The sequence below is a fragment of the Archocentrus centrarchus genome, chromosome 13 (assembly GCF_007364275.1).
Source record: "Archocentrus centrarchus isolate MPI-CPG fArcCen1 chromosome 13, fArcCen1, whole genome shotgun sequence".
In the NCBI taxonomy this organism is placed as follows: Eukaryota; Metazoa; Chordata; class Actinopteri; order Cichliformes; family Cichlidae; genus Archocentrus; species Archocentrus centrarchus.
Window position 1 is genome coordinate 41,223,666 of NC_044358.1, and position 18,717 is coordinate 41,242,382.

Consider the following 18,717-nt stretch of genomic DNA (forward strand, 5'->3'; position numbering starts at 1 on the left):
CGGCAGTTCTTCCAAACGATCAAAAAAGACAAAAAAAAGAAAAAGAAATACCCACAGTCAAAAGCAAGATATCAAATATTTTATTGGGCATCATATTTTTCCTCTCTGTGCTCTGGCCTGAGGGCACAGGGAGACTAAAGTCAGCTCCATATTGTCAACAAAAGTATTTCAAAATACAGTTATCTGGAGATATACATTAACATCTTGTTTGGAACAGCAAGTGTCTTTTACAAGCAGTTGGAAGAAGGAAAAAGTTCAACAGAAGTCAGTTTACAGAGTCTGATATTATGGGCTGTGGTGTTGTGGAACATGAGTCATCTTTCACGTTACTTTGGCCTCTCATCCATTCTAGTATTTGTTGAACAAAAGACAACAAAAACAAAATGACTCCTGTTCAGGATGGTGAAAGAAAAGGAAATCGACCATTTACCACATGACAGAAACCCACTGCGTCCTTCCCAGCACTGGCAGACAATGTGAAGATCTGTTTCTACAAACAGAATCCTCGAGTTCATCACACCATTATCATCCATCTGCCATGCCTCTAACAGACATGATAAGAAGTAATGACTGGAGGGGACAGATGAAAGGAGAGCTATGACTCCTGATTGTACGGTGGCATTGCCATAAACCCTGTAGATCCCGGGTGAATCTTTGTGGAGTTTTTTTTTTTTATGATGCTTGGGGATAGGACTGAAAGAGCAGTCTGCCAATATTGACCAACTGCTTATCAGCCAGCTGCAGTTGCCCATTTCTGATACTACAGAGGCTCATAACAACGGCACCCTTGGAAACATGCAAATATATTTCTAAGCTGCACTGAGATTATCACATTAATAACGGCTCAACTGCAAGCAGTACCCTCCAAGGCTGAAAAAACAAAATAAAATGAAGCCAGTTCCTCCATGTTTATTTCTGGTACAAGACGTTGTTCTGGTCTCTATAGCTCATTTCTGCAGTTGTGATAAATGGGTAATTAGGGCTTAATGTTTGCATTATTAGAGATGTAGGTGACAGCTGTCGGTAACATGCCAGTGTTTACTTTCTACTCTGGTGAGACAGTAAAATAACAAATCGATGCAAATGTAATGTGCTGCACACTTTCTCTCTTTTTAGTTACTTAAATCACTCATTAATGTTTTACTTTTAATAATGAACTCTATTCTCCTCGCAGGCTGGAGTCCTCAAATCAAATCAGTGTATGCAGCTTTAATAATACTGTTCTCATTCTTGATAATTGTGCAAATTTTAAGTCATGTTTTACACCAGAGCTTCTGGTTGAAAACAAAAATCCTAAAGTGACCCAACAGGTATGCTAACATTTTAAAATAAATGGCCATTACTGTAAAGCTTTGTATTAGTGTCACCTATCAGTCAAACCCCCACATATAACACTGTGTAACATGGAAATCATGCATTATTTCGCTGCTGATTGAAAACAACCATTGCTGTCACCCTACTAACTAATAAATCTCCATCCATGTATGCATGTAAAATACTACATGATCCAACACTTCCGATCATATCAACATTACCGAGTTTGCATGTGCTTTACTGAAGATCTAGTTTTGTTACTAATTACAAGGGACGTAAAGACTACCTTAGTAGATGGGCACAAAGAAACGTAACGAAGCATTTACAGTGATAATTGATAAATACTTTACTACAAATATAAATATACACTACATAATCAAAAAACTGGAATGTGAGTACATTTTGAAGTCAGGAGTTCCAACATTATATGCTCATTTGTCCACTTACAATAAGGCGAGCGCTATAACGTTAGAGGGTATTAGCCGCTATTTACAAGGACGCTACATGGAATCCAGCTATCGTTTCTCCCGTAGGTGAGCTTACAAAAATGTTTTCTTAAATTCAAAAAAACACCAGTTGTGCAAGTAAGTGCAGTGCTGAAAACGTTATGACACCCCCTTGATGTACAGATCTATGTCTGTGCTTAGACTGGGACATTTGGGGGGGGGATTAGGCGGAGAGGAAACGAGAGCTTTGTGATGACATGAGTGCATGACAGTGAGCGCGAGTGAACAGTCATAAGCACTGGCAAACCATTTAAAAAGGCTTTGTGTCCTTCTCTCTTTAAGGCTTTTGAAGGAACGTGGGCAGCCCTCAGCTCACCCTCGATTTAGCTGGAGACAACTCAACACGCCAACATCAAGTGCTACATTTAGTTTAGAGTACCTGTGCAGTACCTAAGAGCCTTCATGGTGGCAGGATATCCATTTTTATACCACAATTTTAAATATCTTCTGAAGAAAGCCATACATATCTAAGAAGTGGTGTGCTGATGTGCTTTTTGAAAAACATTTTTCCGCCAGCATGAAGTTGGAGAATTTGACTTGCGAAGCTAATGTTATTCACATCTCGAATGGTAATTCCACGCCTCGGAATGGTTGCGACAGGACGTTGGGGCTGTTGGCGCCTGTTTATATGAATGCTTTCCCAGTTTTTCCTGCTTCACCTGAGACGAAGAGGCGGAAGCTTGTTCGCTGCTGTCATGTAGCGATCTGAGCTGCATCAAATCCCCTGGGAGACATTTTTTAATCAAGAGATTTCCTTCAGGGAGACGCCTGTTCTATTGATTCTCGCATTACACATTAATTAAGATACGACTGACATCATCAGAGTCCCACCTAATGATAACCTACTGATGTAAAACCTCCTGAGAGTGATTTAAGGCCAACTAGTGAAAGAAATCAGAGAGACAGAGTCATTTCAAGCATCCACCACACAGACATGATGCAGGGCTATATACAGATGTTGTATTGTGATATGCAGTTTTGTGGGCCACACTAATAAGCAAGAGAAGTTTTTACAGGAATGGCTAGTCAGCGATTTAGTGAAACATACAGTGCAAGGCCGATAAAATAAAAAAGAACCGTTACCAAAAAAAAAGCAATCAGATATATTGAATGTAAACACTAATATCAATACCATTTCTCCCTTAGGAGAACCAGTTACAGCACATGCACACATGTACACACATACAGCCCTCGTTGTGCTTAGGGTTGTGTATCAGATCAGAGCATCAATTCAGTCAAACACAGTCTGATGTAAGACTGATAATGAAATTAAAGAGAAAATTGTTATGAGAAGCAAAAGGAATGTGGAGGGCTGCACGCACACACACACACACACGTACACACACATTCACCGAGCATAGGCCTGGCTGCAGCTGAAGATCCCAGGCGTGAAGGGGAGATGTACTGTACAGAGGGGTTTCCATGACATTAGAAGAATGGGTGGAGCGGGCGTAGAGGCCTGGGCCAATCAGCGTGGGGAGAAGCCTGTTGCTAAGCTACAGCCAACCACCTGTGTCATATCCCAGATCTGTGGAGACACACAGCCAACAAGAATGTCAGAGGAGACAAATGTGAAGTGAAGAAAACATGAGACAGAAATTGCACAATAGTGGACGCAACTCCCAAGACAACAGGGTTTAAGGTTTTCATGGCTGACATTCAAAAATCTTAAGACAATGTATGCGAAAAGTGAAAATATTCCTGTTCTTCATCTGTTAACAGCCTTCTATTGCCAATGTGCTGGATGGGCTGCACCCAAACAAAGAAAATAAGAACTTTCCCCAACTTTCGTAGCTGCCTCCAACAGCCTGTGGCCTAACTTCTACACGAAAGACTTGGGACAATTTTTTTTCTGGAAAATCCAAAGGATGTGGTGTTTATATACATGTTTCTGAGCGCCTTGGCGATCCCAGTATCAACACTAGCTAACTATAGCTTAGAAATGGAAAGCACTAATCATCAATACCAAGAAATAGTAAGCTAACATTAGGCAGATGAGAGAAAGTTTTATGTAAGTCATCCAGGCATTCAATTTATAGAGTTCATTCATTTTGGTGATTATATCCATCTCTTACCTGTGCTTCTTCTGGCTAATCTTCGCTAATGCTAGTGTACCCGCCAACATGGCAGAATTACAATTTTATCAGCTAATGTTACTAACCATCACTTGATTTGTGTAGTGTAGGTATGTTACAGCTAGCTGGCTAACTGCATCTGGCTTGCCAAATCCTTTGCCAGCTAACAACATCCATGACAATAAAGTTATCTATAATGTTTAACTTTACTAATTTTAACCAAATGTAAATAATGTCAGGGCACAAAGCAGAAATGTATAACCATCATTTGCTTTCTAAAATAACAGCCAACACAGGGAGAGTCAGCTAGCTAGCTAGCTGTAATTTAAGTACGCAGCATGACAACAAAGTCAACTTTGTTGTCATGCTGCTGATACTCAAGTGTGCAATATACAGTACAAGTCAAAAATTTGGACACGCTCACCGAGCTAACATAATAGAATAACAGTGGTTTTCTAGATATTACAGAGTTCCTTTAAATCTTTAGAAGTATTTATTATTTACTTAGATTCTATATTGGTGATAAATAAAGCTTCTGCATGTGAAAGGGTTAAAAGTTATGAATAGTAAGGATGCAGGATTTTAATTTGTCCTGTTCAGTGTTTGTATAAAAGCCACTTGTAAGCCTGTTTCTCAAAAATTAGCCAAAAACTAATATGATAATTAATATCACAGTAATTATGGGTTGTTCTTGCCAATCAAGATAATTAGCCACTCCTAGCATTAGCTAATAACTCCCAGATCTAGCATATAAATATGATCATGTCCAGTTTAAAAAAACAAAACAAAAACAATGTGTCCAAAATGCCAAACTCTCAGTTTCAGAGTGGTAGTCCACAAAATAATGGGTGACGTCATGATGGCTAACTCCATCTTTTACATACAGGCTATGATCTAAGCTTATATTTTCCTTAAAAAGTATATGAATTAAATTTAAAAAAAAAAAAAAAAAATCAAATTTTGCATAATGAAAAAACTGAGTAATGAGGCTATTAATGTGTGTTCAGATTTAACAAATCTTTTTTGTAATGAGTATGAACATCACACAAATCTGTACTGGTTTTAGTAGATGTGTCAAATCAGGAATTAAAAGCCATTTACTGAATGAAAACTGTCATTTTTGTAAGGCTTCTAGTCCAGATACAAATTTTATTATAGTTTTGTTTTTTAAAGAGGTAAACAGACTGTGGGCTTAAATTTGTTTTGATCTGAATTTTGCTTCAGAGGCTCTGTTTGGCACAGCCTGCTCACATGCATGAATTATCTGTTATCAAAGAACTGTTGTTGACCTTAACAATGCGGTCACTTCCACAAGTGACCATCAGGCCTCTCGATGGGTCCATGTCCATGTGGGCGATGTTGTGTTTGCCCTCGTGGAACGTGGCCAGCGGTGTTCGACTGCACACACAATAACAGCATTTTATTAGAGATGCTCTCACTACTCTGGAAACAGGGGTATAATGTGACCAATTATTACAAAAGTTAAACAAATTAAAGTTAAACACTCACTCTTCTTCTTTGATGGTGTCAAAGCAGGCATCACACACCCGCACAGGGAACTCAAAGCCCATGAGTGGAAACGTGGAGCGCTTAGAGCTACATTTTCCACACACGGCCTTGCCGCACTTCCTGCAGTGGTGCTGCACACAGGAAATGCACGCATAAGATTACAACTAATAATGAGGACATCACCGCTAAGGACACAGGTGTGACTAACCTACCTGTCTGAGTCCCAGGGTCTTAGTGTCCCACATTTGCTTGATATTCCAGAAGAAAGGTTGCTCACACTTCTGACAAGAGTCGCTGTCTAACCACTGAGGCGCCTGCAGACAGATACAGTCGAAGGCTAACATTAAACAAGCAGAGAAAATGAAACATTCAAACAGGGACTGAGATGAAAACACAGGAGTAACTAAAAGACTACACAGAGAAAACTAGCCCCTGATGCAGACCTCTTCTCTCTGCGTGTCCATGTTCCACACTGCGATGCCTCCATCAGCAGAGCATGACACCAACTGCCTCGTCAATTGGAGGTAACGCAGAGCCTGAACACGCTCGCTGAAGGAGTCAAAGAATACAGAGATTTTATGTGATTACAATCTAACAAGTCTCATTTAGCATGCTTATTCACTTTTACAAAGGTTAAGAATGACCCAATTTGAATTTTAGCTCTTATTATGGATATTTCTGTGTCTATGATAGTTAAATGACTACATTGTAAGTGAAGTGATGAACCACTTAGGATGAACAGACGTGTTTAGAACTTTTTTTAGCTTTTTTTTTTCTTTTTTTAACCCCTTCCCCAGAGTGATGAGAACTTATAAACTCAGGCCTTTTCTGGCACCCACAGGCAGCTGTTTTCAGTGAAACAATTCTGAAACTGCACAGGTGCAAAATTTTTTTTATGCAAACCTATTCTAGTAGGGTCCAAGAATAACAATGCAGAACTGGAAATAAGCAGTAAAGGTCCACTTTCATATACAAGTAAACCGGAGAAAGGATAATAAAAAGGAGAGGAAAAAAAAAAAAAAAGAGATGACCCATGACATTTAGAAGATATCCAGATGCACTCGAAACAGGTTTTCTAGGGCCTGTCACAACTAGAAGCGCACCATAACTCACAATTTTATAGGTGTCAGAGATAAATGTCTGCAAATCCTAACAGGGAACACTGGAATCTATTGAGGCTTGCTCTGATACACATCAGTGTACATGGGCTTTATTGATATTCCTGGAACTGGGAGGTGGCAAAATATGTATGAAGACTGGGGACCGGAGATAAAAACAGTGTCAGTCAGTGTCTGGGGACAGCTGTTACTGACACTAGTGAGACCTGCCTTTGACAAGAGAAAGTGGTGTCACAGAGGGTACTGTAGATACGCTGCTGGGAAAAGAATAGAAATCAGGATATAGTGTTTTTTTTTCCTTGAGGAATCTTTCACATAGTAACATCCCCTTTTGCTAATTAACTTTTAAGCTTCCACATCTGACAAAAAGCAGAATAAAAGCAAAACAGGCACCCCGTGCCTGATTGGAGGCAGCACTTAATGACTTACTGATGCCCTTGCAAGAGCAGCGTCCGTCCTTTGCGGCCTCCGATGTCCCACATGATGACGCTGTGGTCGGAGGCCCCTGAGAAGAGCAGCCTCTGGACTGGGTCCCACCACAGCGCTCCTATACTACCTGGATACAGAAGAAAACAGATTCATTACACGTGTTATCTTCTGCTGGGAGCTCAATGAGAAACAGGACCATGGTGTGATCTGCTGGCTCCACCCACTGTCTACTGAGAGAAATGCAGGCAGCATATTAAACCACCTCTTTGAAAGCCCATTTCTTTTAATGACTCTTTTTATGAATCTAATTATTTTGTCTAAAAGCTGGATATACAAGTATAAACACACCATATAAGCATGTGCTGCTACTGTAATATATTAAATATTTCTGCATTGCATATTTCCATCATGTTGTGTCAAGTGAAACCACATCTTATTGAGCCAAATGAAAGCCACACATAGGAGCATATTTCTGGGAGATGTCAGGAGTATAACTTTTCTAGTAAAAGTAATACCAATGATGTGATTCTGACATTAAGTCTGACATTTTTCTTTTCTTTTCCAATTTTAATGGACCATAGTCTCCATTAAATATTTGGGGCTTGTGCACAGTTTGAACCAAGCACCACACACCTATTAATATGTATCACCATTTATCCACTTGATATGTCTAATCATGAACACCATAAACATGTGCAAGTCAACGAAAGAGATAAGTTTCAAACAGATAGTGTAAGCATTTGTTCTTATTTTCTAAAATCTCATGAAAGGGAAAGGGCATGCTAACGTGTCTGTTCCATCTGGCTAACCTGCAGGAAATATGTCTGAGGTTAAAAAAAAAAATTTAATTAAATTAGAACGTTCAAATAGGTTGTTAGATCTGAGGGGATCACTTGATTTACTCAGCACCTGGTTCTCAGCAAGCTGGTGTGTGATAAATACCCAAAGAAGAACACAGGGAAGTGTTTGTTTTGCACAGTCAAAGGTCCTGGCAGCTCATTTTTGTTGAGCAATCCATTTTCTTGGCACAGCTACAAGGACACTGAACCTTTGAAGTCTCATCTGAGTCACGGATTCATCGTTTGACTCAGTTGTATCAAGTTACAAATGCATAATCATTCTCAAAAGGCTCAAGTGGCCACTGAATAGTTTGATGAGCATGAAAACACTGCAGCTGTCGGGCCTCAACCCAAACAAGCAGCTGCAGAAACCTGTAGAGCAGCAAGTGAGACGACAATTTCCACCGTCATCATCATCGTTGTCGTCATCATCCAAAACAGAACTGGTGTTGAAATGAGAAAGAAATGTCAAGCTTTTACAGCTTAGTGCTGTACTTGACATGATGCATCTCGCCTCTTAAAGGAAAACAGCAGCAGTAGTGTATAGTTAGGCTACATAACTATGCTATGTTTACACCTTCTGCTAGTGCCAGTTATTGTTCAAACTATGTTGCTCTTTCCCTCTGTTTAGTTGCCTACTAACTTGGTCAGCAGAACAGATGTCTTGCCTGTGAGTATTCCTGACTGGACAGAATGGAAACAAGTCATCATGCAACAGCAGGTCAAAACTCAAGATGGCAAAAAACAATGCAGCTCCACCAGCAGCTGCTGCCTGTTAATTCCACAGCAAGGAATGAAGAGGCAGCAGTTGAATCCGATGATGTAGCCAATTTTTCCATTTCCGCCTCTAAGTAGTCAAAACAGGTTATTTCCTAGGTGCTCCACATCATGATATCCACTGCATATCATTTTCTTTCTTTCTTTGTGTGTTCAGCAGCACACTGGTTATCAGATGACAAGCGGAGGGTTTCTGCAAGAAAACTAACCAAACAGCTGTAGCTTATGTCTACAAAAGAAAATGTAAAACATGCAAAACACCCCAATGCTTAGGCCCAGCGGCCATACTTTCACTTAAAAAGCAACTTGTAGCTAAAACACTTCTCTAAATTTATATAAGATTTCTCAGAAATTAACATTTGAAAATCTAATGTATAATTTTTATAGATTTTGCGAGACATAAAAGGCACAAATTCCAGTGAAAAAGTGAATTCAAAGCAGCGCTCTTAATAAATCCCCCCGAAAACAACAGATCACCTTATGTCACATAGGGGAGTCATCTCTGCCCACTGCCGCAACACCGTCACAACAGTGAGTTGGTGTTTTTTGCACATCTCATCATGGTGAATTATTGTGTGTGTCTGGGCTGCACAAACTCAAGCCTTCATCGGGTCCACAGTTTTACTGACAGGAAGAGGAATGAAGCTTGTCTTTATGACAGCTGCAGCTGTCATAGACAGGAGGAATACATTCCTGGAGATATGATGGGAGCTGTGGATGGGATTTTGAAGCCAGGCCTGTGTGACACTGACTGCGGTTCCTTCTGTTCAAGCAGCTGCTTCACTTTCACCTTCAGGAGCAGCTTCTCATACGGGTGCTGGTGTGAGCAGCGGTCGGTGATCAAAGAGCGATTCAGCTCAACAACAACAACAACAACAACTGTTCACCATAAATCTACTCCTCTTTTGTTTGACAACTTCCAAATGAGTTGGTATCACTGTTTAAATAATGACAAGGAACTGATGGCATTAGCTTGCTGTTTTGGGAAAATTTGAATTTAATAATGCATAACTGGCAGCTTTGGTTGGCTATGAATTGAATTCTGGAGTCATGATACATCGCTCAGTGGTTTATTGGTGGTGTTTCCCCACACTAGCACCTATCAAACAAACTGTAACTCACTCTCTCTGTGCTAACATCGTAAAGACGTAGTGATTTATTTTCAGGTTTCTGCTGTAGGATTCTGTATCACATCAGTATCACATCAATACTCTGATAGTAAACAGAAGATTTTGTTAGATCCTAATATATGAGCTAACTTTACAGCACTGTTTAGGCACACTCATGCCCATTATTTCTCCTGATCTTGGTCTTCTTGATGTCTAACAGACTAATAACTGTAAGGCTTTCATCATATGCATATTGATTTACATTTTCAAAATTTAAACTTGTGATGTTTTTTTTTTTGTTTTTTTTTTTAACTCTTACAAAAAAAATGACTAAATGTTATTTTAGGAGACATAGAGACTAGAAAATGTAGTTATTGCTTCATTTATCTGCACATTTATTCACTGAGGTTGCCAAACTGCAAGATGCTCTTTAAGCATGTGGATGCAGAACAGTCAGAGATCACTCCATAACTTTAACTCTTCTAAAAAGAAGTTATATTAAGTCACAAACAAGAACTATCTCAGAAGAGTGTGATTAAACTGCACTGACTATGTTGAGCAAGTTGATTTTTATTGTAAACTATAATCAACTACCCTGGAAAGTAGGAAAGGAGGCTAATATGTTTGGATATCTGGTTCTAGCACTGGTCCACCACCTGGAAAACAATGTAGATGATAATCTTCATACCCAGCACGCAGACATGCACAGTGATTGGAATCATAGTGTAACTCATGATACGATTAGATCACGATACACTGCCCACAATAGTGATGGATTCACAATACATGGACTGTGTGACACATTGAGAGATAATCATCTGTGAAACATTCGGAGAAAAAAAAAATGGCTCCAAGAAGGAGAAAAGGCAGGAATTATGTATTTAACTGCTGCATTATGGTGTTACTGCATGTGTAGAAAATCTTGATATTGGGCACCTATGATTTGATACTTACACGGCAAGAAGAAGCAATGCACTCTACTGTGTGTGTGCCTTTACCTTCGTGACCCTTCAGTGTAGTGATGGTGGAGTATGTCTGCCTCTCGAGCTTCAGCAGAGTGATCTGTCCTGAGTGGTCGCCAACGAAGGCGTGCTGCGTCTCGTGATCATATCTGAGCGAGGAGTCAGGGCTTGAACTGGCTTTACATGTTACTGTATTCTCTATACAGCACATAACATTTAGTTAATGAAGGATACTGTAGGCAGGAGGCCCAGGCAGTGAAGTAGTGTCTTCCTAGCATGCTGCCACTCTGGGTGCACATCCAGCTCACACTCTTATCATGGCCGGTACTCACCACCCACTCACTCTCCAGGGAGAAGACCATATCTGACACACGGTTCTGGTGGGCTGCAAAGATCAAATACACAATAAGTGTTAAACAAGCACAAGATATAGCGGCTACAGATCAAACAAGATCACATCCATTTCATCTTGGATGAGCATCATAAAAGAAGACTTTGCTCTCTTCATGTCGTGATTCCATTAGCGGTTCTGCTTGGTGTCACTGTAATCCAGATAAACTGATCCTTTCAAACTATTTGTACTCCATTTGTGGTAAACGCCTCTACTTCTACAGACAGCAGCAACTGAACTTCTTCAATTGCACAGCAGCATTTCAAACCGACCAACAACGCCATTAAAATAAAGAGAAATTCAATCATTACTAACAGTCACACATACTTTGTGCCCATATGTTACTTCTACTGATTATACTGAAAGCAGCACTAATTGATTTTCTGCCCAACTGAGGGCAACAGAATATAAATGAACTATAACGTGGATAAAGGAAATGTATTAAAAGACTATGGCCTACTTTCACATGTAAACAACATTAGTGTTCATTTCAAGTTGTGGAGCTGGTTACCTCATAAATGGGACATATTTAGTCTCTCATTTGGTTCCTTTAACTGATTTTCTGCAGGTAGTTGTATCTATTTAACTGCTTTTCAGTGCTGGAAAGGTAATACCAAAATTTCTAAAAAGAAAAGAAAGCTTTCCTCACAATGGAAATGTGGTTGGTAAGTGTGGTGAAATGAAACCACACTTACCAACAGCAAAATGTTATAAAGTTGCAGAGCCAAACCACAAAAATGACAAGCTTAACCTCCTGAGACCCTGCGTCCACATATGGGGACATTATATTTTGGCTTTGCTGCACCTTATACTTCATTCTGTTCAACAGCATTTTATACTTTGTTAAGTCATGTTGTTTCTGTTGTGTTATGCTATAAAATAATCCCAGTGTCCACATCTGAGGACATTTTTTTTTTTTTTCCCCACAAAAGTATGTAACAACCATGTAACGAAATACAACTTCCTGTTCAAAGAGGAAGCTTTGTATATATACATTTCAGGTCCATCTAATTGCAAATATATAGGAGAAATTAAAAATGAATTGCAAACAGGAGCTCGGGTCTCAGGAGGTTAAAGACATTAAAGCACTCCATAGAACTGTGGGGGTCTGCAGAATTGGGTGGTGTCATGTTTTAAATACTATGTTGATTACAGCAGCTTTAAATTCAAATCATTTTATGTCCTTAATTAGAATAACTTGCAATTGTTTCCCTCTGCACACCAGACAGGTTTACATGTATGGAATTGAAAAAAGTGAGCAACACAACTTAGAGCCACCAAATCAAAGATATAAAAATTATGTTAAACATCTCTTCGGTTCCTGAATTATGGCATTAAACAGTGGATATAGAAGTGTTTTTATAAAGCATTATGATGTCACAGTAAAGCTAACCTTTGGAACTTTTGAATATAAAATGCCATGACTTGGAAATCAAATTTTTATGGCTGATAGAAATGCAAATCATCACTGGGAGTCATCTTTGCCTAATTCAAGTGCACACAACCACTTGACAAATTCTCTCCATTATCCTCCTCTCGTATTTTAATATTTATTTTGTTTTTCCTGTGTCAGTTCACCTTAATTTATTGCATTTGTCTTGTCTGCATAACATGCTCTAGAGAAACATTTTTATCCCCTAAATCCATCTGGCTTACTTACTTAAGTCTGTAATCTGCAGCTGCCTTGAGTGGTGGTGATGTAATGACTTACTTTTTCAGCATGTGCAAAAAAATCCAAACCAAAAAACCCCCCCAAAACAAACAAGAATGTCTGAATCAGGTCACAATGAACACGCTCACCTAATAATGGAACAAAGACTTTGCTAAGCAATTAATCTGAACTCCAGAGAGGAAAGCGTTTTCCAGCAATTTAGAAGCCGACTGAACACATGCAAGCTGTTCTGGATCACTGGCATAAGGGACGCTGAAAGAGGTCAACTTTCTCTCATGCACAACTAAGGAAATTAACACTGACTGCTAGTGACAATGCTAAACTCTGTACGGCTCTGAGGGCACAGCCACACCCTCGTGCCTGTTTAAACTGACTGCGGGGTCTGTCGTTGCTAATCAGGCTTGGCAACTTAATTTTGCTACAATTGGTAGAAACCAGATGGACCATTATAGCGGTGACATGTGCTGGCTGAAGCCTGCTGAGGATGATTAATAGCTGCTGGTACAGTCACAGGAACAAGCAACAGTGGCAATCTGACAGGAGATGAAGATCAAGATGGAACAACGGTTTAAAGGTGTCTGCATTAAACAGCAAAATATATTTCTCCAATGCCTTATACTTGGATCTGTTAGCACAGTTTAATTTGTGGAGGTTTGACCATCTGGCTTCATATTGCTATGAAGAAATATTTTGTGGGTGATGCTATCTGACAATACACCCATGGTTTTCAACCTACATGTCATCAGTTCTCTTTTTGCCTCTACTGTCAGAACCAAGTTTTGACAGCCCATTTGCAACATCTCAGCAGATGACTCACTCGGGCTAAGAGCTGCTGAGATCCCCTGTAACCTCCTAGCTGTCCGTCGGGGCCTTTGCTGTGTCATGGTGTCCACTATCCGGAAACTGACAGGTTCCTTTTTACAAGGTTTTTAAAGGTTAAAAAGGGAAATGGGTGTTTTAAAAAGTACTGATAAAGTAAATTAACAATCATTTCACAACTTGTTGTGGTGGGGACATTGAGCCAAATATCAACAGCATTGATACCAATGTTGGTACTGATACGGGATAGATACTTTATTGTCAGTTGCTCTCCATGTTCAGTACTCGCTCCTGTTCATCAGAAAGCAGACATGACTGTGCAAACACCACTCCTCTCATACAAATGTGCCTGTGTGACTGTTCTGTAACTGTGAAACCACACAACTTGTGTTTGACAAGTCATTAGCCAATAAGCATACCCTGGATAATCCTCCTTTCTGCAAATTACAATGACCAAAATCTATAAAATGGACTTAATGTCGGGTCTTTAGTATGAGCCGAAATGAGCAGCTGAGACCATAAAGTCATCAGCAAAGTGTTTACACAGGTGAAGTCTGAAGTCCTTTTGACCCACCCACCCAGTCACCCACCCAACTTCTGTCCCCCCAGTTGCCATTAAAAAGAATGCAGGTTTAAGGCACTTCAGCATTGGCTTCAATTTTTGGACCCGGAAGCTAAGTTCATCTTTGATACCATCCTTGGTTGAAAAGCAGGCTTAAACAGGAAAGGGAACTGTGGCCAAGTACGCAACAAAGAGGAAGAAGCCCCAAAAAAAAAAAAGCAAGTCTGAAACTGGACAGTTTTCATCATTAACACTCAGTTTCACTCATCTACAAACAAGTTCTTTGTATGTTATGATTTCTGTTATCTCTGCTGAAGGGACAATGCTAAAGGAGCAATAACACCGCAGTCCGCAGTACCTGCTCGTCCACATATTTTTGACAGTCCTCTAGTGACAGTAAACAGCTACAACATGAAGATGTAGTGCTGCAAAGGTCTTCCTAGCGCATGGTGTACTAATGCAGTACCATACCGAGACTAAGTCTTTTTCACTCATGCACTGTGCCCTTTAACTTTTCTGATTAATACCACAAACAAATGCCCAGATCAGACATGAAACTGTCTTTAACCTGCCAGTTCCATACTAACAAGTCTGTGTGGTTGCTGATAGCATGCATGCCAGAATAGCACCTAAACCAAACTCTGCACCTCCACTAATGAGAACCCATCTGACGCAAACCATTTCCTGCCATGTGCTACATGTAAAAATAAGAACTATGCAAAATAAGATAAGGATTATAGATAAATATATCAAATTTAACAGGTCCATAAAAATAAAATGTGGTAAGATGCAAAGCAAGATGAAAGCAATGCACACCTTCAAATAGCTTTATTAAGCTGTACAGATGCTCATGGTGAAGGAAGTACACTGATTGGTTTGGTGAAAAGGACTGAATGTTGACATCATTTCAGTTTGCTAACAGAAAAAAAAAAGTCTAAAGACCGTGTTTTAGAAAAGCTTTAGTAATACTGAAGCAGCTTTACCCTACGACGAGGTAGATGGAGATGACTTTTGCTGTGAACTGGTGCTATTTATATATTAAAAAATTAAATTTTAACAACAATGTTATTGACTTTACTGCAATGGAGTTACACACAGATATCCTCTTTACTGTTTGAACAGTAAAGAGAAGCTTTTTGTTGTTTGTTTTAAGGATGGCTATGCTGTCTATGTCTATGTCTCCACTCAATCTGCTCGGTCCTATTGTTTTTCCACAGGTCAAGATTATTAACAGTCTCCTGCGGCAGGGAGGGGCCACATAAAGCACACATCAACTCTCAGATCAGACCCAACTCCAGTATAAGGCCTTTTAATTCAACTCATGACTCACCCTATAATTACCATGACCATGTTGTATTTTGCCTGCAGAGTACGTCCATATTCACTGACCTCTGAACTGATTTTTTTACTCATTAATCAGCCTCGTACATAATTAATTATGTTTACAGTCAAGCCGGACTCTACTTCTTGAATTAAATTTGGTCTCATCTCACAGTCTCACCTGGATATGTTTTCACATGGTTCATCTTGTTGAAGTCTTCAGAGATGAGAAACTCCTGCAATTCAAGCCAACATACAAAAATAGCTTCAAATCAAAAAACTCATCACCCCCTGCAGATATCTGGAAAGAAAAAGTCAAATACTGACATTTAAGACAGTGATGCAATTTAACTAGTGTTTGCACAACCAAAATATGAAGCCACATGTTCACGTTAGCTGCACTCACCACAATCCCCCCGTTGTCCTGGCCTATGAAGATGCGTCTGCTGTCGTGGTGATACGACATTGAAGAGCATGGAGCTAGAAAGAAGCGAAGACATTCACCATAAGCAGGAACATCACGCACAGAGGGCTGCACTATATGGCTGTAAATGCAATCAGGGCAGGATTAAAAACAATAAATGACTATTATCAGTCCCAACAATATTTCACAAAATGTTTCATTACAGCTTCTGGTGTAGCTTTAAATTGTGAAAGAACTCAAATTAGGAAAGTGTTTTTTTTATTATATTCAAGTGCTTGATTACACACCAAGTGCTCTCCTTTGTTGTGGGGAGGGGAACAAATGAATCAAGACGGATGAATCAAGCAGTGGATGTCCATCTAAAAATTCCTCCGTGGCAATATAACCATGCCTCTAACTTTAAAAATGTGCAACATAGGGACGTCTATGAGTAGCGCAAGCCTGATCTGATTACAAAACAACAACAATAAAAATGTTGGAAGAAGAAGAAACAGCTTTTCACACAATGGAGAAAACAGGGTTTGTACCCTGTACAGTTTTTGTAAGGCTATTTTAAAATGCATTTGCATTGAAAATGTTTTGAGAGGTTCAAAAATGAGAACATTTGTGGCACTCTTGTTTCCTTTTTTGTAATAAGGGGCATATTTTTCAGTGTTTGATTTGGAAGCTCAAAAATACTGTAATCAGTTTACATTATTTTGTAACTTTGTGACTAAAGACAGAAATGGCCATGTCATAAATAATCAGCAACTGACTACATTTCAAAGCAATCTCACTCAAGCGTGATGCAGTGTTACTTACAGGAGACCGTGTGGTAGATGCTCGGCCAGTACTGACCGCTGTCTCTCTTCAGCCACACCCGGATGGTTCTGCAGGAACATGTCACAAACGTCAACATTTAAAGTACTCGCCAGTGTTTAGTTAACTACAAGCAACTACATGATTATTCTGCAGAAGATTCTCTTCAATACCATCCATGGAAGAAAGCATTTTAGTTTGAAAAGACCTGATGGTCAGAAGTAATATTAATACCAGAAGTGATACTGACTTCATTCTTGACTGTTCTCATGAAACAGCACTTTGTTGACAAATGAAACCACATTTTTAGGAGTGACTCAAAACTAAACCACTTCTGATCTTCTTTTGGCCTACTTCCAAACATCTGGAACATGATTTTTAAAAAAAGCACTTCTGGTGCTGATTTGGCTGCGATTCTTTCCATTGTAACGCTTTATGATTCAACCATGAAACGTGCTGTTTAGGAAAGTGGGCAGCTCTGCATAGATCTCACGTACTGTTGTATCTTCAGCACTTTTTACAGTCAAAGATAGCTTCCCCAAACCTTTTATTCTTTTTTTTAAACAGGAATCGAGTTAGTTTCACTCACTCTCTGCAAAGTTGCAGCATATTAGAAAATACATGCAACACAGCGTCTGTCCAGCTTTCATCAAGAAACATCACCCCGCCACTTCTCCTTTTTCGTATCAGCTGGGTTACAAGTGTGATGGAAACTGCACCGCATTTGTTCACATTAGCAGAGTTCCTTTTACTCTGAAGATGGATGCTTTTTTTTTAACACTTGTAACCAAGCAGCTCCTCCAATATACAGTATTGCTCTCAAAAAAAAAAAATTAAAAAAATCACAGCTAAATCAGTTACCAATAAGAAAACAAATATGACTCATAACAAGAACGTTTAACTAGATGCGTTGCATTTGGATAAATAAAACCGAGAACACTTGAAGGCAGCACGTCTTTATTTTGAGTAATGTTTACTATGCACGGTAGCTACCTAGCTAGCTAACACATCATTGCATGCAGTTTTAAAATCTTTCCGCACATTAAGCCATGAGTAGCAATAATAAACTGTACAGACGGAACAAAAGAAATGTTATTTTCCCTTTACTATTACTGCTATTACTATTACGCAGAGACTTTACGGGCTGAAGTCATTCTTGGTGTATTTCTATCCCCACACCCTCCTTATGAAGCTTAGAAAAAATATTCTCAAAGTGAAACATATTGGTTATCTATTATTTTTCCTTCTTTAGCCAGTGCGCCAGGTATTATGACTCTAGCGACCTGTAAATAGACCGAGCCCCCGCTAGCTTGTGTTATGCTACACTTAGCTTGACTGGAAAACTTACCTGTCCTCGCTAACCGTGATTACTCCATCTTCTTTGGGTATTAAGACGGCCGTATTGACAGCGTCTGAGTGCCCCTCGATCTTGTTTAACAGAACCGGTCTAGCGGTCTGGGGCCTCGAGTGAATCTCCGCAGCCATGGTTCTAACTAGCCAGTAGTGTTTTCCTTCAGCTGATTTTCCTCCTCTCGCCAGTAAAGGAGGATCAGCTGACACCCAGAGCCGCCGCTGGGATCACCGTAATAACGGCAAAAATACGAACGACAAACCCAGAGGATCACCGTAATAACGACAAGAATGCGACGAACGAATCCCGACTGTGAAAAACAACCAAACAGAAGATGAGTGACTATGTAGCTTCTCCAGATGCTGTATTACTCACAAAGGAACTGATCAGGCACCGTTGTCCGGTTTGATGTTCCACGACAGGACAGAATCTGCTCTTTTAAGAGTTTTATTTGTTGTTGATGCTGGCAACTCTGCTATACTCGTATTACTGGATCTGACCACAAGATCCTTATCTCACCTCTTGAGAAATGCATCGGCCACTACCATGAAATGGTTTAAGTCTTATCTACCTAGTCCTCTTCTAACACTGCCTCCTTAACCTGTGGGGTACCTCAAAGTTCCATTCTGGGTCCAATTCTCTTCTCATTGTAAATACAACCATTTGGGTCTATATTTAAAAATCATGTTGCTTACCACTTCTATGATGAAGTGATGCTGACATACACAGTAACTCTCATTTC

At 39.7% G+C, this 18,717-nt stretch overlaps 1 protein-coding gene across 1 annotated transcript; it reads right to left on the reverse strand.

Annotated features, from left to right (window-relative positions):
* Positions 1-65: 65 nt before the first annotated feature.
* wdfy1 (WD repeat and FYVE domain containing 1) lies at positions 66-18,295 on the reverse strand. The gene is made up of 12 exons (XM_030744718.1): positions 17,973-18,295; positions 16,628-16,695; positions 15,809-15,882; positions 15,584-15,638; positions 10,873-11,023; positions 10,675-10,787; positions 6,952-7,078; positions 5,848-5,953; positions 5,617-5,718; positions 5,405-5,535; positions 5,185-5,293; positions 66-3,348 (listed from the first exon to the last, which is right to left on the reverse strand). The coding sequence occupies exons 1-12, from the start codon at positions 18,107-18,109 to the stop codon at positions 3,289-3,291; spliced, it is 1,233 nt and encodes a 410-aa protein (XP_030600578.1). The 5' UTR covers positions 18,110-18,295; the 3' UTR covers positions 66-3,288.
* Positions 18,296-18,717: the final 422 nt, after the last annotated feature.

What these genes read in the sequence shown, in the direction of transcription:
- wdfy1 (XM_030744718.1), bottom strand. Translation starts at nt 18,109, where the DNA reads ATGGCTGCGGAGATTCACTCGAGGCCCCAGACCGCTAGACCGGTTCTG. An exon ending in CATCTACCACACGGTCTCCT is followed by an intron (nt 15,883 to 16,627) that starts GTAAGTAACACT and finishes GCTTCTTTCTAG; the next exon opens with CTCCATGCTCTTCAATGTCG. An exon ending in CCATGTGAAAACATATCCAG is followed by an intron (nt 11,024 to 15,583) that starts GTGAGACTGTGA and finishes TGATCTTTGCAG; the next exon opens with CCCACCAGAACCGTGTGTCA.